Raw genomic sequence first — 25,674 nt, 5'->3', positions numbered from 1 at the left:
CTATACATTATTGCAGTCACAGGATTTGGGGAGTGTTTCGAATGCAAGTTGGTGCTGGAATCAGTAATGCAGCTATGATGGGAAGATTAAGCTTTGTTTGAAAGGCCTGGCTGTGCATTTGCAATCTTACTTCAATAAACCTGCAAATTTCAGGTTATTATGATGGCTTCAACATAAAACCCCGCTCTCAATACTTGTCCCGGTAAGCTTTCTCTTGTACCTGACACTGCCACAGGTGAGGTGCAGTGTTGGCTGGTCCCCTGGTTTGGACTGCATTTTGTGTTCCTAACAGTTCATGTTGCTTGACTGACAGCTGCCTGTGCTTCAAGTTGGTTTATGTGGTAGTCTCGCTTTTCAGGGTCAGAGATTAAGTTAATACAAGATTAAATAATACACGGGGGTTACTTGGGTCTTGAGAAACCTCTGTTGAATAACCTCAATCCATCTGGTAAACACAGTGAAGCTTTTGAAAGCATTTTTGAAGCATTACTTGAAGCTGTGAAGAAAGAGTGTTCTTGGAGTTCCTTAAAACAAAAATTCTGGTATCAGAGCTGTTTATAGGGAACACCATTGGTGAATGCCACCCATATGGAGCTCCATTCACTGCAGTGAATGTATAGCTTGACGCAGTAGTTTGAAGGCTGCATTACACTTGAAAGTTTCCTGGTAACATCCTTGATCTGAGCCCTGGGGAGGCAGCAAACTGCTCCGTGGAGAGGGTCTGGCCTGCAGATGGGAGCCTCCAGTCCCTTGAGGATGGAGTCGTCTACAGCTACAACCCTCTGTCATTTCTTCACGGTGCCGGTCTTGGTGCTGTGCTTGCTGTGAGGCCTTGGCTGATCTGACCATGGAGGGAGAGTTTGCATGGATGTCTCTTCTTCCTTCTTTGCACATTCCTCCTCTGCCACTCCCAGAACCTTGCACCTCTTCGGTAGTGGAAACTGAGCAGGCAGACAGCTCCTCTTCCAGCTCCATGTGGTAACTTGCTTCCACTCTTTCATGTCCCTCAAGGTGCTGCCTTGCTCCTGATGCAGATCAGATGCCAGGTTGGCACGTGCATACCTGAGAAAGCAGAGCATGGCTCCATTCATCTATCACCTTTTCAGATTCCCAGGTGCTTCCCCGTCTCCCCAGCTCTTCCTGAATCTTGGCCACCAGGCAGGGCAATCCATCTGCCCAAGCACACCTCTTGTGTGCCCTCACCCTCCACCTCAGGGAGCAGCGCCAGGCCCTCCCCACAGCCCCAGAGCTGGGTGGTCAGCACACGGCGACTGCTGCCACCACCATTAGAAGTGACGATGTCCTGCTGTTTTGAACCAAGATTGCAAGATTTATAAAAACCTACTTACTTGTACCTTTTGATATTTTTTTTTCAATATTTCTGAAGCAGAAATTCAAGGCAGATTCTGATTTATGAAATTATGGATGATGCAAGGAAAGTAATTCCTCTGATGCTAAGAATCGTTGGTACTAGTCAAGGATGGCACACCTGGTTCTTTCTCTTCTTTGCACGGGACATCACTATTAGTGAGTAGTAAGGGGTAGTTGCAAAAACAAAGTTATTGTGGAAAGACTTCTTTACTAGGTTATGTAGGGTGGCTAAATCAGGTAAAAAGGAAGAAGCAAGCTTTAGTAAGTTTTGTTTGTTTTTGTGACTATGTGGCCTTTCCTGAATGGTTTTCTGTGGGCAGCTAGAAATGTTTTTTCTTTTTAGATCTCCTTGGCTCAGGAAAAAGCAACACTGATACTTTTACTTTCTGCTTATACACAAGAAGAAATGCAAATAAGAAGGCAATATAGTATTTTCTTAAATTTGGAAAAAAAAAAAAAAAACACGGATTTTTTGGTAGTACTATTTGAACAAAAGATACTTCTGGAAGCAGAACAGATAAAAGCATAGCCTCTGTATTTGAAAGGGACTAGCTGAAGATTTTTCTGTATTCAGTATGTTTGCGAATGTATTGTTATTGAGTACTAGCAAAATGCTTTTATTCATTTTTCAGAAGGAAAAAGAAAAGAAGAAAGAAGAGAAAAAGAGAGAGAAAGAATCAGAAAAAACATCAAAACAAGTAGCAATTGAAAAGGTAAGAATATTTTTCCCAGTTTCTTAAAAATTACACGTAGTGTTAGATGTGTGAGGACTTGAAAAAATGAAATTTTTAGTTGCAGAGGAAATAATGTATATACACATGCGCACACATGAATAGTTACCTCGATAACCACATGAATGGTGTACTTAATGTTTGTACTTCTGCTTGCATACAGACATTGGTTGACCATTTGATGAGGAATGTGTTTGGTGGAGCAGGGAAGTGAGTTAGGATTTGTTAAGATTTAAGCTCAGATGATTCAGGTTTTCAACATGTGCCATTAACATTCTTATATAGAAAATTTGCAGCTTTATTGAGCACAGTGTGATCATTTAATGCTGTCTTTCTTAAATGAATCATTTTGAACAGGTGTATAATTATAAAATTGAATTACTAACTTCAATCTAGGTAACTTGAAAGCATTCGACAAAATGTGACAGACAAACCAGCTTAAGCTGCTTTTTTCAGCAACTATATTAAAGCGTAACAAGCAGTTTTAGCAACATAGGTACATTTAAAATTTCATGTGCACTGATGTACACTGCTTGTAGAGTTAATATTAACAGAAATGGAAGGGATAATTTAAGTATTAGATAGAACAGTTTCTTCTGAGACAAATGTCCTCTCACCAATTAGGTGACTCCATTAGTATGTTCGTATCTGCTGCATAGTCCACAGAACACAGTGGGGACTCCCATTTGTCAGTTAATTTGCTAGTAGTGCTGTGTTACAACTATGAAAAATGCGTATTCATAAATTATAATCATGGGTATATTTCTAGTTCAGTTTTTATTTTGTTTATTAATTTTCTACATATTTTATATTTATTTTGCATAACCAAAAATAAGTACAAAAATATATGCATCTGTGGATGAGGAAAAAACCCTCCCCAATTTAAATATCTTTTTTTCTGGAATTGGAAAGCAGTTTTGGAACAACAAAGCAAGTTTGTTATGACAGCATGAGTCTTCAGTGAGCTAGTGGGAAAGGATGTCCTTACACATATGTTAGGAGGTCAAAGCATGTTTAAGGGTGGTAATACAAATATTAAAATTATTATTTTTTGAAATTTTGTAGAAGTACAGGCTTTTTGCATCCAGCCAAATTAAGTGTTTTATTCTCGTGATTAGAACAACGTTGTTCAGTTGTATGGGCTAAAAATATTGCTGTGGTTTCTAAGTGTTAACTTTTTGAAGTCTAGAGGTCTAGTGTTGGTTGTGGGGAGGGAGAAGTTGCTTTTGCAAGGGACCCTTAACCATGGGTAATCACATGGCAAGATTTAAGTGAGAAGAAAGAACAGCAGTGCACAGTTAGAGCAGAGGGGCTTCCCTTACACTTGACATAAAGCCCAAATCAAATGCTACTGACAAGATTTATATTAACATGATTAGATATCCATGATCACGTCCCAATGTCATTAATGTCTACTGTCATTAGGTTACCAGTTTAATGATTAAGCAAGAAAAAGACGTATTTTGATTTTAAATGCTTGTGCTACAAAACGTGGCATTTTGTAAATACATCTGCATTAGGTAATAGTGCTGTTGTAGCAGCTGCAAAGTGTTTGAGCATGCAGTGCATTTTATTTCATTATTAATGCAACAGCACTGGTTGCTCAAATGAAACTCATCTATGTGTCTGTTTGATTTAAAAGATTCTTTAAGCTGGGGCTTTTCAAGGCTTTTAAGAATCACTCAAAATACACTATTTTTAGATACCACCTGTAAATGTTACTTTAAAATTGCAGTCAGTTTCTAGAATCCAAGGGAAAGAGACCTATATTGAATGTTTGTGTTTCCATTGGAAAGTGGTGTGGTGAGATAGAGGATCAGAAGGTTTTTATTTATGTGTATAGAGTCATACATCGCTGGTTTTTTTCATGATTCAGCTTCAGGAGATCATAAACAATAATATTCTTCTTAGTTTGACTAATAATGATGGACTTTGTGTCCAGTTAAGACTGACTGCAGGGTATCTTAAATGTTGCGTGTTGAATCAGTAGGAGGAGGGTGGAGTCTTGACCACAGTGTATTCCCAGCAACCACCACAAGCAGCAGATGGCAATTTATCCCAGTTCCGAGCTTTCTGAAGAGGAAACAACTTAAGAATTCTTTGGACACTTCCTATGTGCAGTCACTGGTCACCTTCATCAGGCATTGTATACCAAGTGTAGACATTCCAGGCTTGAAAAGTCAATAAAGTAAAAGCATGCAACCAAGCAATTGTCAGTTTTACAGGAATTTTGTTGATTAAGATGATTCAAGCAGTGTTTTAGCCATCCTACAGAAGAATCAATGAAGACTGGGGGGGAGGAGGAGGCTTTAAGCTAGCAAAAAGTTGGAAATGAAACTATTAAGAAAACTTCAGATAGCTTTCCAAAAGTGATGTACCTCTATGAGCCTTAAGTTCCTAGTGTCATTTTTGTATCTTATACTGAATTCAAATTTGTTAGCTTTGGAAATGAGTTTTAAAACAAATGAAAAAAAAGCAAAATGTTGACATTCAGTGCTTATGTTCTGGTCTCTGCGTCAAGGAACCAACTGATCTGCTCCTGTGGTTGCATATAAGAGCTTTTCACTGGTGACTAACGGATCTTTAGTCTTTCACAAGCTGAGTATCCAGCCCTGTTTCTCTTGCATTTTCACATACTGCTGAATGCTTATAACATGGGTTTAGTAAACAGCATTATTTCAGTATTGTATTACTGTGTCAGGTAATTAGCAATTTCTTCAAGGTCCAAACGAGATCTTCTGCAGAACAGTGAGTAGCAAGGATACTTGGTTCTGACTCGATTTTTCTGGGCCGTTCCATTTTCTGTGACAAAACGGCTGGGTAATTTCTATTTTAACAGGCTCTTGTTATGTCAGCTGCAGAATGAGTCTAGCCCAGTGGTTAGTGGTTTATTGGGAATAGCCAACACTGTGGTGTTCCACATCAGATCCTGCAGTTTCTAAAAACTGGTGATGTTGCCAAGCTACTGGCAGTTGTAATGATTTATTTTCAGTCTAATTGAGATCTACCTCATGAAATCTTACTATGGAATAGTAATGTTGTCAGCCTTGCTGTTATTAATTATAGCTTCTGGTGCTTCATAAAGCCTGGTCTAGTGGTCTGAAGGTTTTTCGTGTTGGTAATAGGCTGATAGCAGTCAGAAAAGACAGGGAGTTAGCTTTCCTCCGACGTGCTCGTTTGATCCTCTAGTACTGCATGCTTGTTGGTCATGGGTCTCAGTTGATAAAACTGTTCTTATTCCTATATAAAAAACTTCTTGTAACCAGTAGATATCAAAGTTTATACTGAAAGCTTCATTGATTCAGCAGTAGTTTGTGTCTTTCTAAAGATGATGTTTAAGACTTGCTAAAATATAACTAACCTATCAATACAAACTACAGTGTTCAGTGTCAACACTCTTCAGTTTCTCCAGGAAAACTGAATAATAAATGGAATACTAGACGATCAGCATACATGAGGTTATACACTAACCTATCATGTCAGGAAATTAGAATTTTATCTTTGCTTTCAGAATTTCTAATATGGGCCAAATATTTCAATTAGGGCTGGTATGGTAATCTGTCTGGATTCCAATTTGTGTTTTAAATTACAGTAAGTTAATCAGTAAAATGACTGTTTCTGGGATGTCAAAATTGTACTCTGAGGGGTTAATTGCCTTTGTTAGATCATCTCTGCAAAGGTTTGAAAAACAATTTTTTGGGGCGTTGCTACTTGGACAGTTAAAATCCAATTATTGGCACACCTCGGGAAGATGAAAGTAAAGTCTGGGTGAATGTTAGTCCTTTTAGACTTCTCTTTGGCTTTAAGAGGGTGCTTTCCAAGAACAAATCATGCTAATTTTCAATGAAATATTATTTCCATGGTTTGAGCTAGAGCTTCTCGTAACACAGAAGACTGGCATGCAGTTTTAAATGGGAAGTTAAGTGACTTGAAGGCCTCATGGGCTCTAACTATTGGCAGATCGTATTGGCAGTCAGAGGAGACGGGTGCTACTTTGCCAGCACACTCCTTTCACAAATTCATATCCGGATTTTAAATAAAGCAGTTCCAAAAGTAAAGGGAAGTAATATCTCTGTATAAGGGTGGGCAGAGAACTGGAGCATGAGGAATGAAGCTCTTGAATTTCTAACTTTAATAAGGAACGGGAAATAAAATCTCTCGTTTTGTGTGAAATTGCAAACTTCCTTGAACACGATAAATAACCACCTAGTAAGTATAAAGGGACATATTTCAGGAGTAAGGGACTACTGAACGAATACTCTTCAGAAATCTGGCAGCTTATTCTGGGAGCGGTTGACCTAATGAGGCCTGGACTCTCTGGGGATATCTCGTATCCTCTTTTCCTTTCATTCACTGCCAGCTGATTCTGCTCAGAATAAGCAAGATGATGCTTTAAGGATAAAAGCAGAACTACTTGTCACGTTACTCGCTCAGTATTCAGGAACTCACATTTGTAGTGTCTCCCAGCAAGGTCTTCAGGCATTCATCAATTTTCAGCTTAAAGTCTTCCATTAATGTCTTTTCTGAAGCCGGCAGGGACCAAATTCTGCCATCTCCAGCACTCCGACACCACTCTTTCAGTGAATGCCCTTGTCTCTCAGAAACCCAGGGTTCTTCTTCCCCCTCTCCTTGTGCCATTTCCACAGTTACAGACTTCAAGTTGCCTTTTTTTCCTCATGCTTTAAATAACCTTACCTTTACAGCTGCTTTGAGAAAAGATTGTAAGAAAACTGCTGGAACAATCACTATGCAGTTCTCCTTGACGTGAAAACCGGGGACTGAGCACGTGGAGCTGAGGTGTCCAGCCAAAGCCCAGCTTGTTTGCGAGCAACAGAAATGCCAATATAAATAGCAATATAAAATGTCTTGAATTGCAAGAAAAAATAAATGGGGCTACTCATGTGTTTCCTAATGTTTCTTAAGGGCCAACAGCAAGAGTAATAGCACAAGAGAGACTGTCATGCACGGAAGGAAATTTTTAGATGTTTTGTAAACGCAATTATTACTAAGATTTTGAATTAGCTGAAAAAAATCTGATGTATTAAGAGCCAGTTTGTGAAGGGAGAGGGAAGAAAGTCTGTAGTCTGCCACTAGTCCTATGTATTCCACTGATGGTAACACAGGAAAATTTTTAATTTCTTTGAGAAAAACCAGCTAAGCTTTCAGTAGTCATCTTTCAAGCTTCATCATCCTGCCCACCCTTTCATCAGCTGCTGAGTAGCTTTCCTTTCTTATTAATTAGTCCATTGCACAGTCAAAGTAGGTGAACTTTCCTAAATGAGCCACCACTTTTAGTTTTCCTTTTATGCCAAAGCTGATTGAACTAGTTCTTAGTTGGGGAGCAAAACACTGAACTCCTTTTTATTTCTAGCATTTCTACTGAGGACTTCTTCATCCTCAGGAAATTGAATGTGTTCATTTTAGTCATTTGGTAACTTTGAGAAGAATACCTAGCCTAAGTATTCGACTACTGTGTAAGGGAGCTACCAAAGCCTCAATAGTAGTTTTTGGAAGTAAAACTTAAACTGTGTGTTCCTTTTGTGTAGAGCCTCCACTTGTAGCCCAAAGGAGCACTTGAGGTAAGTTCATGCTGCTGCTTCAAGCAGTGTGCACCCCATCCATCTCGTACCTGTTCCACTGAAAGGAGGGATGGGGTACAGTGCAACCTGGTCATTAAGGCTGCACAGAATGGAGCCAGGAAGTTGGTGTTTGGGGATAATCAAATGGAATCTGATCTCTGCAGAATCGACAGGAAACTCTTCGTCATTTGGCAGGACTTCTAATAAGTGAGGCCTATTAAGGATACAATACTTCGTTTAGTAAAGGTACTTGTGTTGCACAATGCTTCATTTAGAACAGAACTTGGATTGAGTTTTATGAATGAGACTTCCTGAATATCGCAGTGACTAAGACCATTCTATTTTTTTGTTCCAAAACATACATTATATATCCACCTGCAGTACAAATTCAGACAAAAATAAGCATAACCAGGCATGATGCTTTCAAGTTCAAGCGCTTCCAAAGTAAGGAAGAGAGAGTCCATGTAACTAGAATGTTCAGATTTTTGTAGGTTTCAACTTTTTTAGAGATTTAATTTTTAAATTAAATGAAGGAAATCTGATGTATTTGTGTGCTAGCAATCCAGAACTTAGCCAGTAGTGATCTGGAAAACCATCCCCAAAATTACAAAGTTCAGTGAAGCCCATGGCACTGAGTGATTTCTAAGTGCTTGGATTCAGCACAGTATAGCTCTTTATGGTGTTTATTTTAAAGACTTTGCATCAGTCGAAGGCTTTCATGATAACATTGTGATGATTTCTCTGTAAAATACTGCATATTAAGGGTTGTAATCTATTTTTGTGTTCACCAACTACTTGTGCTTTTGCAAACTAATAATGATATTCACAGTTAAGTTTTTCATTCTCATGAACATATCAGGATGAATGTTTCTAAAGGACTGCAGCAGTTAACTTGATTAATTGAAGTACTGTTTGACACTGAGTGTAATTTGCTTTATTATAGCGCATTTTGAGTTTGAAATTGGCTCTTGTGTATAGAGTTGAGATAAGTGACAGGAATGGGTAAGTTAGAGGCTGTCTTTTAGTGGCAGTCAATCAAATTCTATTTTTTCCTCCCCAAGCTGAGGACTAAATTGCCAGTTTAATCTCAACAGTAAGAGTAAGCTGCTGCCTCTGTCCAGGTAGGACCAACTTGCACCAAATGGCCAGTGTTACGGTGGTACTGACAAGTTTATTTGCACTTTAAAAGTTCTTGCAAACCCCTGAAGTAGAATTGGGGGCATATATTAGCAGCTTTTCCACTTCATATGGCACAAACGGTGTCAAATATTCTTTCACTGAAGAGGAAGAACATATTGTTGTTGTTTGTGTTGTCCCCTCACCCTCCAAAGACAGGTAAAACTCCCACAAAAACCAATCCATCCAGGCAAGTGAGGCAAGAGGAGTATTAGTCCCCATAGGCTGGAAGAAGGAAAACTTGTTAAAATTTTTGTCTCCACTTAAACACCAGTTTGATGGAGGTGGTGTACTTAGGTGTTTACTTTTAAGCTGTAGGAGTATCTTTGACTTGATGGATATTGACACGAACAATAAAATGTAACTACAGAATTAAATCATTGATATTGTAAATGTTTTCTTGATTATATGATTGATGAGATCTGCTAAATCACTTGAACTTGATTCATGTTCTCCTAGCCCTATAACCACAATTTTGCCTTCCCGAATGATTTTTAAGGTTTTTTTCTTTGTAATCGTACATAAAATGTTAGTATGTAAGCAATTGAGTGTTTATCAGAGGAACAGAGAAATAAACAGGTTTTGCACTATGACTGTCTAGTCTATTTTATATACATAGTGCTTGTCTCAAAATTCAAACAAAGTCGATTTGATTTAAAGCTCAGGAGTCAGGAGTAAGTGGTAAGACATAGGACAACCTGTTTCCCTTCCTCCTACTTCCACAGAGGGTGAAGAGTTTTCAGGCTTGTTCTGTTTTCTATGCTTGCTCTGCATTTTATGGACTATGCAGACTGGTTTTATATTTCTAATCATACCTTTCCAGTGTTTTGGAAGAGAACGGATTATTTTTGAGTTGTTCTGTTGCTTCTGTTGAATGGTTTACAACATGATTCTTCTTCCCAAAGCTGTGCAATTCATTTTTTGTGCAGGGAACAAAGGATTACTCGTGTTTAAGGACTGCTTTGAAAAATAGTCTTTATTTCACAGAAGTAATCTGTCATGGGTATTATTATTTATTAGAGTTGTAGACAAAGATATTAAGAAATAAATATTGTAGGTTGAAGCAATTGAAAGAGAGCCTTGTTTTGTCATATAGGGGATGGGAGAGGAAGGACATTTGTTTTTTTTAGTTCTAGAAAAAGAGCCACAGGAAGGGTATCACATGTTTTCTCTTCAGTGCAGCGTGCTTTCTCTGCATCTGCTTGATTCTCTCAACTCTGCTCCGTGGCATAACAGTGTTTTCACGTTATTATTTCTAAATAAATGGAATCTTAAAGCTATGAAAACGAGCTTGGGTTTGGGCCACTTTGGTTAAATTTGCCTTTGTTTAATTTCTTAAACTATTTTTAACCAAAAGGTATTCTTAAGTATGCTTCGTTTTAGTTGATCCTCAGTTGTTTTTCCTGCATATGGAGTCAAAACCTAAAACAGGCCTGGGTTTTGGGTTGACAGTACATATTAACAGATGGCATTTTCAGGTTTCTCCTGCTTGCTTGTGATAAGCTTCATCTTTTTTCTGTACGACCTTGAGACAGTTAGGAAGGCAACTCACACAGAATTGCTGCAATATGTTAGACTGCAACTTTCACTTTCATGCATTGATTTTTAAATTGGAATAAGTGCTGAGGTACATTAGTTCTACTTTTAGTCTGTTGACATGATTTTACTTACAAATTTACATATACTTACATATATTTAACAAAAAGAAAATGTGCACTTAAATTAGCTTGAACTAAATCAGCCTTATTTGCAGATGGACATTATCTTTAGATTAAAAACATCTGTATGACCAAGTCTTACACATTTTGAGGCATTTGAACCGTAGCAGCATGCATGATTGAAAGTGCAAATATGCAATCTCATGTAAAGTATATTATAAAAATTACAGTACTAGTTAAATTGTGTACAATCAATCACATGCAAAAACAAGTATGATGCTTTTACAGAAGTGGTACTGACACGCAAAATTGAATATAAGGAAGAGTAAGGATGGGATGAGATAGGAAGTTGAGAACAGGGAAAATAAATTGAATTTAAAGAATGTTGCTCAAAATAATAACCTTACCTTGTTTTGTATAATAAGCTTCCTTTGTTTTTCTAATATAATACAAATATTGGATCATGAGCAAAGCAGCAAAGTGCCTTTATGTTCGTTTTCATTTTACTGTGCTTAGGCTAGAAGAACGTGCTTAAAATCCTTGGGAGGATCCATACTACAGTGTAAGGCATAGACAGGGCCTTGAGATGGGACAACTGGGTAGCAGGAAGAGCTGTCAGATGTGTAAATCTTTCTTAAGAGTAAAGATGGTAACCCATTTTTTATAAAAATAATTTTAGATGCCACTGGCAATGTTAACAGCTCCAATGTAACCTTTAGCTTTTAGTATTTTCTTTTTTTAAATAGTGTGTTGTAAGTTTTCAATAAGAAGTTAACAGACATTGTCGTGAAATTTTCAGAGCCTTTCAGTTTAGGTTAACAGTTGACGTAGGTATTGATTGTGCAGCTTTTTATTAAAAGGCAAGAAGGCTATTCACACTGAATTTACTATGTTTTGGTAGTTGCTTGTGACACTAGAACAATTGCATAAAAATCTTTATGGCTCTGGCATTAATCCTGTTACCTAATTATGTCTTCACACTCTTTCCTCAAAGGTATTTGGAAGATACTGCTCTAGCTGTGATAGAGATATAAGCAAGACAAGGTAGAGAGCAGGATCTTCTAATCCAAGCTATCTCCCAGCTTGAGGATATTGTAGTTCATCCTGCAGACTTGGCTGCTAGGCAAATAGTGCATTTTATACTGTGGAGTAGCGTGGGTAACTTCTGCTCAAGATAACCTATGGATTTTGTCTTACGTACTTAAATCCTCAGTTTACACAGTCCGTACATACCAAATATCCTTTGCCTTCATTTAGAAACAGACTAACCCAGTGGTGTAGAAGAAATTGATTTGGTTGCATCTGAGCATAAATATTGAAATGGCTGCACAAATAAGCAAATCGGAGTCTTGTAACATCGCTTTGAAGGGTCAGTTGTAAAAGCTCAGAATCCCTTGAAGCTATGAATCTAAAGTTTCAGTGATCCTGACATTTAGTAGGGATGCTTTAAAACATTTATTTTCAGAACACACAAATCTCATACAGGTTCATATTATTTAAGCTGGAGGAATAAAAGCAGAAAGAAGTTTGATCCGTTTGCAGTGCAGATGTAGACTGCGAGACTCGATTGCAGTTTAGCAGGTGTTAAAAAAATTACAGTTATATGAAGGGCGAAGAGAAAGAAAATAGAGTTTACTCAAGTAGAGCGAAATCCATTTTGGTATTGATTGTGATAGGTTAAAATTAGCTTCTAAAATAATTGTTTCGAAGTGGTTAAATTTGAAATGAGAGCAAAACTGAAGGAAAAAAAATGCAGGAAAAACTAGTACATTGTCATAGACATGAAAAGTTAATGATGCTTAAATATTTATTAAACAGTTCTTATGGGATGCAGAGAGAAAAGAATGTGGGGATTGGGCAGAGGGGATTGGGATTGTGTAAAGTTAATTATGCAATTAACATGCAATTAGGTGACAGGTTAATTATGCAATTAGGTGACAGACCAAAAGCAGAGAAATGAAGGCATCAAGGTGGGTGAGGGTGGATCAAGCATGAGGATACGCAGGGAGAAAGGGATATAACGGGCTACTCACATGCATGCAGGTTCGATGCAGGTTGTTGGGCGCTGTGCTCATCAGAGCAGACAAGCAGGATTGAGGATCACTGCAGGCTACCCTGTGTTTGTATCAACTTCTGTTTGCAACCATGACATTCCTTCTTCCATACCTGTGTGAACACTAGCACACCTCAAGTTGGACTACCAGACAAGTAGGATAAGAGGTTAGTGTTGGACACAAGAAAGGCTTCAGGTCAGAGGACCTTAAGGTCAGCAACTGGAGACACTCGGCATGCTCACACAGGCAGGTGTGTAAGAGCTAGCAAACCTCAAGCTGAGTTAGCCAGTGAGCAGGAAAACAGCATCTGGAAAGACCCAAGGCCTGAGCTGAGGACTGGCTGCAGGTGTAGGGTCCTGATGCCAGATGAACTTCAGTTCCATGCAAAAAGCATTTTTTCAGCAGAAGAACACTTCTGTTGTGGTCAAGGAAAAGAATGCAAACTACAGATAGGGATAGAAAGCAAGGTTCCTATTAGATTGCTTTTTAATTATGAGTTCAGTCAAGTGCCATGCCCACAACAGCTTACTCTTGTCTGGAGGTCTGTAAACAAGGAATTACACATCTATCTATCTATCTATCTATCTATCTATCTATCTATCTATCTATCTATCTATTCAGATACACTGATGTTATATCATGTATGGCTAAAGATTTTTAGAAGGAAAGTTATTAAAAAAAAGGAATGGAAAAACAGTTGAATCCTTTCTAGGATACATTTACAAAACTCAGTACAGTGCCACATGGTTATGAATGAGCTGAGGAACTGGAGCTCATACAGCTGTATTACCGTAATATTGTCCAGGCTAATTATACAGGCTCTGTATAAACAGAGTCGAAATACTTTTTAACAGAGTTCGTGTAACCAGAATGTGGTTCTAAAGCTGAAGGCATATTTAAAACAGCTTATAGAAATGCAAGGCACGTGTATTGCATTTCACAGCTTGCAAACTGAGGTGCATTAAAACACTCCCACTCTAATCTGATTTATAGATGCTGTAATGGGACACTGGATCAACCCCAGCTTTATGACGGATCTGTCCAGATTTTCTGCTTTAAAATGACTTATCAAAGATTTAAGAACAGGTTTTATTGGATTAAAAGTAGAATGCTTTAGCTTTATCTAACTAATTTTCATGACCAGATTAAGAAAAAACAGGAAAAGGGTTGATAAACAGCTTTTCCTAGTGCTTTACACATCCTTGTAAGTGGGTCCTCAATTCTAGGTTCAAATGCAGTCATTTCAAAGATTGTGAGCTGCAGCAAACTCTGCTCACATCCTGAACCCCAGAATCCCTATAAAACTGTTTCCTTACCCCCAGAATCCCTGTAAAACTGCTACCTCTGCATGCAGGCTGTGGGTCTCCTTCTCAGCAGTCTTGCCATCCCTCCCTCTTCAGGTTCCTACTCCTTGTGACTGTAACCTAGTGAACATGCAGTCTTTTGATGCATTTCTTCAAACTCTTGGGAGAAAGAACTTGTCCCCTTGTCTCAGACCCTATTGTGGACTTGTCACCTCGAAAACGAATGTATACAATTAGTGCACCAAATGCGGTTTAGGTCTTTTTAATAAGTAAATCTTGTACTTGCCCTTCAAATTCTTGTGTTCAATCTTAGATGTTTTGCCTGATGTAGTCTCAGCAATAAGTATAAAAACCAGACATCTTCATTTTAAGAAATGATGCTTCTACATTGCTTGTGTTACTTTGAACAAGGCTAAAAGGGCCTCTCGGAGCGTCTGATGCAGGTACTAGAAAGGAGCTCAGTATGAGACATGAAAGGTTTTAAGCTTTCTTGGAATACATCGACTGAAGTAAATGAGACCTGAGCTAATGTTTTATGTTCTGTTAAAATGGCAGCACCGGGTGGTCAAGAAGTGATAACAAAAGAATAGTCTAATCCACTTCATAGATATTAATAACCTCTTAGCCTTGATAAACCTATATTAATGGAGCAAGATTAAGGTGCAGCTGTCTGATAGCTCAGCCATGAAGTTTTTCATTCAGGTGACTGAAGATACGACACATTGTACGTTATCTTCTGCTAGGGCTGTCCTGGTTTGACTCCAGCAGGCAGCTCAGCACCACGCAGCCGCTCGCTCGCTCCCCCCACAGTGGGATGGGGGAGAGAATCGGAAAGGTAAAAGTGAGAAAACTTGTGGATTGAGATAAAGATGGCTTAAAGAAAAAGCTGTGCTCACAAGCAGAGCAAAACAACGAATTCATTCACTTTTTCCCATCAGCAGGCAGGGGTGCAGCTGCTGCCAGGACAGCAGGGTTCATCACGGGTAGTGGTTCCTTGGGAAGACGAATGCCATCATTCTGAACGTCCCCCCTCTTCCTCCTCTCTTCCCCCAGCTGTTATTGCTGAGCATGACACCATCTGGTGTGGGATATCCCTTTGGCCAGCCTGGGCCAGCTGCCCTGACCGTGTCCCTTCTTGGCTCTGTGCAAGCACTGCTCTGCAACAACTAAAATACCCATGTGTTATCAAATTATTTTAACCAAAAATCCAAAACACAGCACCGTACCAGCTACTAGGAAGAAAAATAATTCTTTCCCAGCCAAAAGCTGGGCAAGTACTTGCCCTAAACTGTGAAAAATTAACAAAATACTCGGGTTTACAAAATGGAAACTTAGATCAAGGACAACTTAAAAAAGTTTTCCTTCAGACTGAATGGCCTACAAGTGTGCAGATTCCAACTAAAAAAAAAAAAAAAAGTGTTTCAGTTTTGTTGGTTTCCTTGATACAAACACTCTAAATTAAATTACCTACATCAGCATGAGTAGTTCAGTGTCCAAGAGTGATTCATTAGAATAATCGCAATAGACTCATAAATAATAAAATCAGGACTTCTCCTTGGAGTAACTGTTAGTTTGAGGCAGTTCTTCTTTAAAGAAGAGTTGCAGCTTTTTGTTTGGTTGACATGCAGTGGTTTTTCTCTTGATTAGAAACGCGTCAGAGTTTACATGCTGAGACATTGCAATCTGTACAACTTCAGAGTGATACCATTGTAGTGTCTCTTGTGCTTCAATGCAGTATACTTGTTTTCTGGCTCTTTTTTTATTATTATTTTTTTTTTTTCAATTTAGTCAAAATGGAAGTTCATTTATTAAAGGTATCCTAAGTTTTTGATCTGTCATTCTCGTTGAATTTCATCTTATATAGTTACAAGTCTGAGAAAAATCCTGATAACTTACAGGAAGGTAAACAGAACAACACCTTTCATTTTTGACTTGATTTAAATTTAGTATTATGGAGGAATTTAGTTTTTACTTATTTCCTTGTACAAAAAGTACAAAAGCTGTAAAATGTCCTTTAAAAATTCTGGGACTTCTGTGAGTGATGCTTTAAATAGATACTGGCCAAACTAACTTGTATAGTGAAAGTATATAAGCTGTCAGAAAAATCCCACCTGCTGAAAGCTTATAGTAAATGACTAACATTATTTTCTCATATCGAAATTCTCAAATGTTTATGCTGTCTTCAAAAGTTTTATTGCAAGCAGGTAATGAAGAAGGAAGGAATCCAATTACTTTATGCACAAGGCATGAAGTTCCTACCTAATAAAGAGCAAAGGAGGACTTTTGTTCAGTAAGCATAGAGGCATCTATAAGCTCTAGTGAGTAAACTGGAAATTGCTTTTAAGTAGGTTAGGAGTGATTTTCACTAAATTATTTGATGGATCTTCGACTTTCATAAACCCTCATGTAGCTAAGGTAGAGTACAGGAATAAATGCCTGAGTGGGTCTGATGTATATGAAACAAACTAAATTCTAGATTCATGTGAATTTTTCATTGAAGCATGAAATTGAGGAAAATGTTCAGAGAGGTTTCTTGTGTGTATAATGTTTAAGTATGAAAATAGGAGCAGATAACTGGACTGGACAGCTGATGGATCAATCTTTGACAGTGATTGATTCCTTGCTTCAAAGGAGGAGAAGAGGGATTTACAGTAGTAACTTCTGACTGCTTGTACTTTAAACTTTTTCTACTTCAGAGCTACTAGTCACGTGGCTTATGTCTTACCATGTATGCTACCCCTCGCAATACTTCTTAGCTAAAGTAAATGAGAGTAAGGTAACTTTTAATCCTAAATGCTGCTGTTGAAACTAAATTATTTGCATGAATATCTTGTGGTAGTGAATTCAGCAAAACTTCCATTTGTTTTTTGAAGTGTTTTTTCAGTTTTACATTTCTGTTGGGTGTCACTTCCTTTCTAGAGCTGTTGAACCCTTAAAAATTGTACATACAAAGTAATTGTCATGAAGTTACAGAAGCAGAAAATGGACACTCGAATTACCCAGCATTATTCTTTTATCCCAAAGCCAGTCATTTACGATGAAAAATAACCACGATATGTTCTCTGTGTGCTGGCTCTTTCGAACCTACCCTTCCCAAACAAGTTTGTTTCACCATTGTGAGTTTTATGCAAAATGTCCTCAGCTGCCTCTGTCAGAGGAGAGCAATCTGGTGAACAGGAACATGCAGACAAGTAGCTCTTAAAGGCAGAGTTCAGACTGACCTGTAGGCTCTGCAACGTGTAGTCACGTCTGAAAATGTTCTGAAAGGACTGCAGTGTATGGGTAGTGTGTCCTTAAATCATTTCACAAACTTGGATTGATTTCCTATTTTGTTACAATAATGATTAAAAAAAATGTGGGAGTAACTGACAAGCAATGGAGTTGTTGGGTCTGAGTATTCTTAGTTTTTCTTCTTCAGGGTTTAACTCATGTAGGAAGACCTCACATTGTCCACCAAGCCAGCTGGGATGAAGCTTTCTGTTTCCCATTCCCCTACCCTTCTTGTACACCTCATAGTCAAACATCCATGTGGGCACTTTCAGAAAGGGAACTTGGGTTCCAGCAATAAACCTTGTAGCATCCTCCTTTTGTGAATGTAATAGGTGTGTGCCTGTTGGTCAGGGTCAGGTACTGACCTTCCTTCTTGTCTTGCCCATGAGATAACCATATCCTTGTAGACAACATCGTACATGCTGAACTGTAATCTTTGTGCAAAGGAGGAAGATTGACTTGGCAATGCTTTCATTTTTTCTCTTTTCTCTGATGAGACAGAATGAATTATTCATTTAATGGTTATCTTCAAAAATAGCTGGCTGAACAAAATCTGATGAAGTGCCTGACTGAGACAGCAGACTTTCAACAGTATGCAACTTAGGCTTCAGTGCTACTTGTGGGGTTCTTCACAACCCCATCTTCTGCAGAGCTGCTGAGTCTCTGGGACAACACATGGCTGCTGTTCAGTGGAGTGGGAGCTCGCCTTTGGATGAGGCTAGTGAGAAACTGTTAAGCTCAGATTCAGAGCTTTGAGACTTGTATATGCTAAGCTTCAGTGGGAAAACAGACTGGGAACTTACTGTGATTTGTGGTTTGCACTTTCTTGAGGCTGTGCAAGTGGTGCTCAGCAATAGTCAAAAACACTTCTGTGCTACCTACAGTGTTCTAGTCAGAAAGTCAAAGCACAGCACCACAGTAGCCTCTCTGAAAAAAGTTAACTCCACCCCAGCCAGACCCATACAGGCAATTTGTTTGCAAAATAGATGGTGTAAATCAGATTTCAGTTCTCTTGTCCTTGTCAAAGAAATGTTTATATTTACTGGAAGATTTGCCTTAGAGGAACATATAAGAGAGAAACAAATCTCTAAAATCTACCCTAGACCTTGATGTGTGATAGAGTAATTAACATTGTTACTTGCTGATTTATTTGGTTTAAACTAATTCAAAAAAAGTGTTTCACATAAATTAGATTGAACTAGAATGGTGTTATTGGTATTATATTGAGAGCAGTGCATTGTGAGAGTTCAATAAAATGTAATATTGGTTTATATAAAAGCTTTGCTTTTTGAATTGAGACCTGGTAGGGACAAATAAAATGATTTATTTTTTGCTGGTCTAAACTAGTATGCTTACAAAACCTGTTTTTCAAATTAAACCTTTATTACTGCACAGAATGAGAATAGAAAGAATAGCAGAGGAGAAAACAGCAGTGCATCATTAAATGTAGGTTGCTAAATTATGAGTTATTTTTTCACAATGGAATGGAAAACTTTCTCATCCTATGAAAATAGTGCAGTTCTCTAGAATGATGTTCTTTTGATTTTGAGCAAAACACAACTCAAAACTTTGATTTCAGTACAAATATTTTAAAATAATCTTAGCCATAAAATGCTAGGAAAGGAGCTAGATGGATAAGTGATTTTGATTATATAATACCTAGTATGGCTATGGATTAGAAGCAGACCGGTGTGAATCTTAGGAAAAATTACATTACATAAAATTATTCAGGCAGGCTTAAGTGCTTGCTTAAAAATTGTAATAAATTACAGATGGCCTGATTTTATCCACAGTTGACTGCTTTTTACAGCCATTAGGACAAGAATTCTGTTTGTGATAGCTTCTGAGCACATAATATTAAAGTTGACCAAGTTGCAAAGTGGAGGTATATGCAGATTGCCAGCACATAATGTTCTGTCTGCTAATTTCAAGCCAATTAACTTCGAGTGAAGATGTGAGGTAATTGTTAAGATCCATATAGTCATTTCTGTATTTCCATTTTACATAAACAAGGAAGAGATGTTTCTTATTATCTGTAGAAGCTATTTTCTCAACTGTTGATTTTGTTTGTTAGAAGTAAAGTTATGGGAAGTTCCCAACTAATTTTAAAAGAAAGAATCTTTTTTTAAAAGATTATTTATCTTGTTACCTAAGGACTACTTATGAATAAAGTTTTAGTGCTATGTTGTCATGGTATGTTTTTATTGTATTGTAGATGGAGATTAATTTGGGAACAAAATTGGAAGTCACTCATCACTGGATAGTAAATAGAGAATGGAGTGGAAGCAAAAACTTGAAGTGGGAGCTGATTCAGTGAGAGCAACTTGATCAGTTTTAAGCACACAGCTATGTATGTTTGTCTTATTAAAATGCAGCCACCACAGGTATTGTGATTATCTGAGGTTCTGACAATTAGTTTACCTCCTAAATAATAAACCAACATTCAGGTATTCTGTGAAGGAGTAGCACTTGCATTAGTCTCTTGTATCACGTGTTCTTGTCAGAGAATAATAAAGGGAAATTCTGACCAGACAACATAAGAAAAAGCTATTCTTGACCTCTGTCTATTCTTACTCAAGTCCTGTTCAGTACTCACCTTTCCCCTACATCCTGGCATGCCTCTTGGGATGCTCATAGCAACTGCAACCTCTGCTGCAGTTGAACTTGATCGTTTTTCCCAGTTTTATTAAGTATGGAAAATGAATGTCACATAATATTTATGCAGTAGATACTTTTTCATTGCTGAAGCAATCTTCAGAGGTGTTACTAAAAACGATCTCTCAGAGAGAGCTTCAGGAATAGGCTCTAGTAGATGAAACAAAATCCAATACAAAGGACCGATTGCTTATAAATGAGAGAACTCACTGGTGTAAAACCAATCCTAAAACAGTGGTGTCTGTGCATTCAGCATCACACCAGCCAAGATCGATGAGTGGCTTAGAAATCAGTGTTTGATACTAAGAATTACTTGCCCATAGTCTTCTACAGAAGACTGCTTTACCCCCTTCTGTTGAGAACTTAAAACACTGTTAGGGTGCCTGAAACTGTGGAAAGCCTTCAGCCTTGTCCAGGCACTTGGCACCACCGAAAAAAAGCCTGGCTCCTTCCCTGCAGGTGTTTATAGAGTTTGATGAGATCGCCCCTGAGCCTCCTCTTCTTCATACTGAGCGGTCCTAGCTCTCTCAGCCTTTCCCTATAGGAGAAGTGCCTTAAATCCACATACTGGCCTGTCGCTGGACTCTCTCCAGTCAGTTCATGTTTCTTTTGAACTGAGGGGCCCAGCACTCCAAGCGTGGCCTCACTTGGAGCAGAGCAGAAGGATCACCTCACTGGACCTGTTGGCAACACTTTGCCTACATTATTGCTGAAGTAAAGAAGTAAAGCCAAACTGCTTTCCTGCTTGTTGGCCCTCAACTTGTCCTGGTGCCTGGGATTGTTGCTTCCTGGATGCAGGACTTTGCTTCATGAGGTTCCTGTCAGCCTGCTGAGGTCCGTCTGGTTGGCAGCACAACCCTCTGGTGTACCAGCCAGTTTTTGTCTTGTGTACCAGACACTCCTCCCAATTTTGTCATCTCCAACCGTGCTGAGGAGTGCACCATCCACTGCCCCATCACCCAAACACTTAGCGAAGATGGTGAACCCGACTGGACACAATTTGGGTTCCTGCGGTACACCACTAGTTACTGACCTCCAAGGAGACTTCATGCCACTGATCACCACTTTCTTGACCCAGCCACTCAGACAATTTTCAGGCCACTTCACTGCTCATCCAGCTCATAGTTCATTAGCTTCTCTATGAGGACCTTACAGGAGATGGCATCAAAGACCTTACTGAAGTCTGGGCAGACAGTATGCAGTGCTCTCCCCTTTCTACCACGCTAGTCATTCCATCACAGAAGCTTATTAGATGTGTCTAGCATGACTTCTCCTTGCTTGAATCTGTGCTGGCTCCTAGCCACCTTTTGTCCTTCGTGTGCCTAGAAATGGTTTCCAGGACCAGCAGGTCTGTCATCTTCCCAGGGGTCAAGGTGAGGCTGACTGGCCTGGTCATCCTCCTTGCCCTTCTTGAAGATAGCTGGGATAGAAGAATGTGCTTAAGTAAAAGGTTAAAAGGATATAATTGGGATTGGGGGGGTTGGGGAGGATTACTGTATCTCAGCTAGATATTATCTGTGCAATTGCAGAATCATGATGCCAATACCAGATCTCAATAATGATTGTTGCCCCGCTTCTCTGCTGAAGAGATTTGCTTTATGGATGAAAATTGCAAGACTTGCCAATCTGAGGAGCTATATAAAGAGCTGAAGTACGCAATACCTGCTGAACAAGCGATAACTTCAATGGATTGTTGTTGCCCTCTTCCAAACAGGGGCTCAGTTTTTCTTAAGGTAGAAAATTCCAAGTCATGTTGGATACCAGGCTGATAGCACAGGGGATGCAAAATAATTGACTTCCAAGAAGCTTGTTGTGGCCTCAGGTGTTTCTCCATGATACTTGCAAATGATCCGCTTTCAGTTATCTCGGAATAATTTAAAGCTCACCACATTGCTTGGTTTCAGTAGAAGCTTGAAAATGAGAATAACCGTAAAGTGTAGTGCCCATTTGTGACAACTGTGAAAAATGGAAGTTTAAGGCATGTGTATAGAAGACCTTTGCTCTGCTGTTTGCAAGGACAGTGTTTCAGGGGTATAGACTAGTATCATAAAGATTTAATTTTTCAATCCGAAGGTGTTTATGTATGATCTGAAGTAAATGTATGTAGAAATCACTGAAACTGTGTACTTGACTTACGAAACCACACATGCTGCTATGCCAGCCTGGAATATGGTTAAAATGGTAGCCCCAGTAATTGTGAAGACTTCACTTGAAAGTAAATACAGAAATACTGCCTACTGTCCCTTCATACAGACTCCATTATAGCAGGTTTTTATGCCATTTTTTATTTATTTGATGCTGCTTTGTCTCCTATTTTTCTGCAGCCTTTTTCCAAAAGATACTGCAAAGAATAATTAATCTATTAGTGGTGTTGATAATTAACAATAATTGCTGTGATATTCTAGCAGACTAGTTATAGTAATAGACTGAGATGAATCTGAGTGCAGCACAAGTCCCAAGCAGCCTTTTGTCACGGTTTATGACACTGCTACAAAATTCAAGCAGGTCACTAAATGAAACACTAAGTTAAAGCAATTTCACTGCCTTGTTATGCAGTTCTTTAGCCCATTGCACGCTTCTGTGCACACTGCGTGCAGGGATTTTTTTGCTAGAGCAAATCAGTATTTCTCTGAAAGATGAGCAGGGATGAGTTTGGGTGTGCAGGTTCCTGTTTCCCATCGCTGCAGATATTTCCTAGAGGTTTTCAATGCTCGTTTCAGAGGAGCATCAGTGGTATGTTGGGTTTGGGGTAGTCTTGAGTTCCTTCACTGCTCTTCACAGACACCAGCCTCATTTACTCTTTATTCCCAGTTTGCAGGAGAGGAAAGGAAAGGATGATGTAAACAAAGATAACTCCGTACCCATGCAGTGATATATGTTACAGAACTGTGAAATTCTCCTAATACTAAATGCTAAGATTTAAGGACTTTAGCGACCTCAGCAGACTCAGTGGCTCTGTCAAAGGCAGCTATAGGGATGATAAAGGTGGGAGCGAAGCACATCTTCTTGATCTCAGCCCAGTGCCCAGCTTGATAATTCTACTGCTATCCATCAGGAATCCATTCTTGTTAAAAGCTGTGCAAAAGATTGACCAGTTCACTTCAGGTGTGCTTTTTTGTGATTAAGTATGGAGTAAAGGCATATTAGATACATAGAAGAGGATACGTTTTCCATGTCACTACTGTAAACCAGTTTATGTTCATTTTAAAAAGTGATGTTTAGATGGATTAGGATGGTCAATTGATATTAGTATGAGACAAACTATAAATAGATCTATGAAGTCATTTTCATAGTCAAATTTCATGTCAATACCATCTTACATTCTCTTAGAAGTCTCTTGGCAAGAAAAGATGAGAAGTTTCCTTCTCCAAAGGAGACAAATGGTGTCACTTGCCTTCAGGTTTACAAAGAAGGACTGTGAAAACACATCTGTGTGGAAGCAGATTTGCACTTAGCAACTATGAATTCTGCACATTCTGCAGATACTGTTTTCAAGAAGGGTAAATAGTGGCTGTCTCTAGTCTGCTTCTGAATTTTTACTACAAGCTTTTGAAAAATAGAACTCTTTTCTCTTTAATGATGCAGAACGGCGTAGTTTGGATGCTGAAGTAAGTCAATAAATAAGAGCATAGAGAGATTTCTGGCTGGTGCATGATAAGCAGTGGCTCAGTTTAAGATTTCAATTTATTTTTAATTTATCCTGGAAGTTTTATTTAAAAATTGATTACACATCAGTGAAGGAATAAGGATAATGTTTTAGAGTAGTACACCTTGTCCTTTATACCAAAACTGTAATTTATCTCCTTATAAATCAAATTCATTACAATAAACAAATAGAGAAAAGAGTTTTTATTTCTGACACTGTAATAGGATTTTTTAAGCACTTTATACTTATCAGAAAATTTACTTGTGATTTTTTTTTTCCTTTCTAAAGCCACAGAAGAAGGAGGATCAGCAATTAGAAGTTAAAGCAAGTCCCAAAAAGTCATCAGAACCCACTATTGACCTTTTAGGACTTGGTAAGCAATAGATAATTACCTGTTTTTCTATCAAATACGGATACATCATTTTATGTTTCAATAAATATTCTCTCTGCTTACTGATACTGTTAGCTGAATTTGAAAATCGTAAGATTGAGTCTATGAATTTGAAACTATAAAGGAAAATGCCATGGGGACGTGTGTATATCAATACTTGTGTTTTGCTAAGGAGAGTAATGAGCTCCTGTGGGAAGGGGAAGTTATCAAAGTGATCTTCAAAGGGCTTGCGGATGGTGGTATTTCAGAGTTTATGGTACAAGCATACTTTTTAATTGAAATGCTGAGGTAATCTGAATTGTATTTCTCTAAAATGCCTTATATCATAAAACTCCTGTCTTTGTTAAAAGAATAATAAAGTGTCTCACTGCAACTGACCAGTATCTTGTAAAATTTAATACACTGGGCACTGCTTTGCTGTGTACTGACTGTGACAGTCATTCAGTTTTATGTGATATGGCTTTTGTTTTCTTGACTGGCAGGTAACCATCCATTTGTCTTGTAAATAAACTGTTTCAGACTCCGTAATTTTTATGTGTTTCCTCTGCTTGTTGAAGGCCATATTTGTATAATATATGTGTTTGCCCATTGGATAGAAACAAAACCTAGAAAAACAATTACAGTAATTACTTTAAATCCCTTTTATTGTCTGAATTATTTGTTTATTAATTTGAATATTGTTTATGAATTGGGAGTGGATATTAGTATTTTCAATTTAAACTATTCTAGATTTCTACATAGTGTTTACAGGGTGTTAAATGAGGCAGATAAGTTTTTAAAATGGAATTATTTTTCTAGTCTGTAGTACAATCTGGAATTTGTTGGAAAATGTTTTGTTGCCTTTTAAAAAAAAAAAAACACACTTTGGGGTTTAAGGTAATAATGTTGCAACAAAGCAAAAAGCATCTTCCCTATTTTCGAATTTACACTGGCATTCAGAATGCAATTTATTTTCCCTCTGTATGCAGAGTAGCTGCAAAATACTGTTTTTGTACTGGTTATGCATGTGTGTTGTGGTCCGTATCTCATCCCAAGTAATCTGCTACTATAGGCAAGCAAATCTTAATTAACACAGTAGAAGTTAGATTATGGATATAGAATGAACTTGTTAAAAACAAAAGTAATTCAGATGTCACGGAAAACTGGTCCTCCTTTCTTTTCCTTTACCAGACCTAATTAAGAATTAAAATTTAATCAATATGTGGTTCTGAGGCTGTCAGACTTCTGTATCCTTTTAGTTATTGTTTGAAAAGCATCTTGGTAATGCCGCTTCATGATGTGGTAATGAACTCGGATCACATCGAGATGCAATATGCAATAGAAAGAGAATTGGAATTGTGTTCAGCAGCTGTGGTTCTTCATTGTAAGGAAGCACAGCGAGATACACAAAGGGCAGGGTTTATAATTTGTATTGTAGAATAAAATGATTTTAGAGGAGGGGGTGTTAAAGACTTCTGCAGTAACAAATTGAAAGGCAGTGTAATAAGCCAGTATCACTTAGAGTCCGCTGAGCTACAAATGAGGTGGATTAATGAGAGCAGACCTGCGTGTTTCATTTGGAGAGTTGTCTCCTAATTAATTCCTGCAGTGGACTACTTGTTGTTAATTTGTTGGTATTAAAAGAGCGATCACTTCAAAACAATCTATATGCCATATCAAACAAGAATAGAGTGGACACGATTGTATAGCTCATTTTTCTTACTGAGTGGACGCATTTCTAATAACAGTGATTCATTCCCTTGGGATTTTATTTCTGCAAATGGAGAACGATAGAAGTTTTCACGAGATGGATCAGAATCACTTGTAATAGCAGATTAAGTAATTTTAATGGATCACAAT

The 25,674-nt window shown here is 38.2% G+C and overlaps 1 protein-coding gene across 4 annotated transcripts in view; it reads left to right on the top strand.

Annotated features, from left to right (window-relative positions):
* SMAP1 (small ArfGAP 1) overlaps positions 1–25,674 on the top strand; it is an 83,235-nt gene that overhangs the window by 37,574 nt on the left and 19,987 nt on the right. For all 4 annotated transcript variants that reach the window (XM_082756366.1, XM_082756367.1, XM_082756368.1 and 1 more), the window contains 2 exons: positions 2,004–2,084; positions 23,733–23,817. In XM_082756366.1, coding sequence (XP_082612492.1) covers positions 2,004–2,084; positions 23,733–23,817 — 166 coding nt within the window. The remainder of the gene's footprint in view (positions 1–2,003; positions 2,085–23,732; positions 23,818–25,674) is intronic.

The sequence above is a fragment of the Aythya marila genome (genome assembly GCF_965140915.1).
Source record: "Aythya marila genome assembly, chromosome: 3".
NCBI classification, from domain to species: domain Eukaryota; kingdom Metazoa; phylum Chordata; class Aves; order Anseriformes; family Anatidae; genus Aythya; species Aythya marila.
This window is presented reverse-complemented; position numbering and strand designations above follow the sequence as displayed.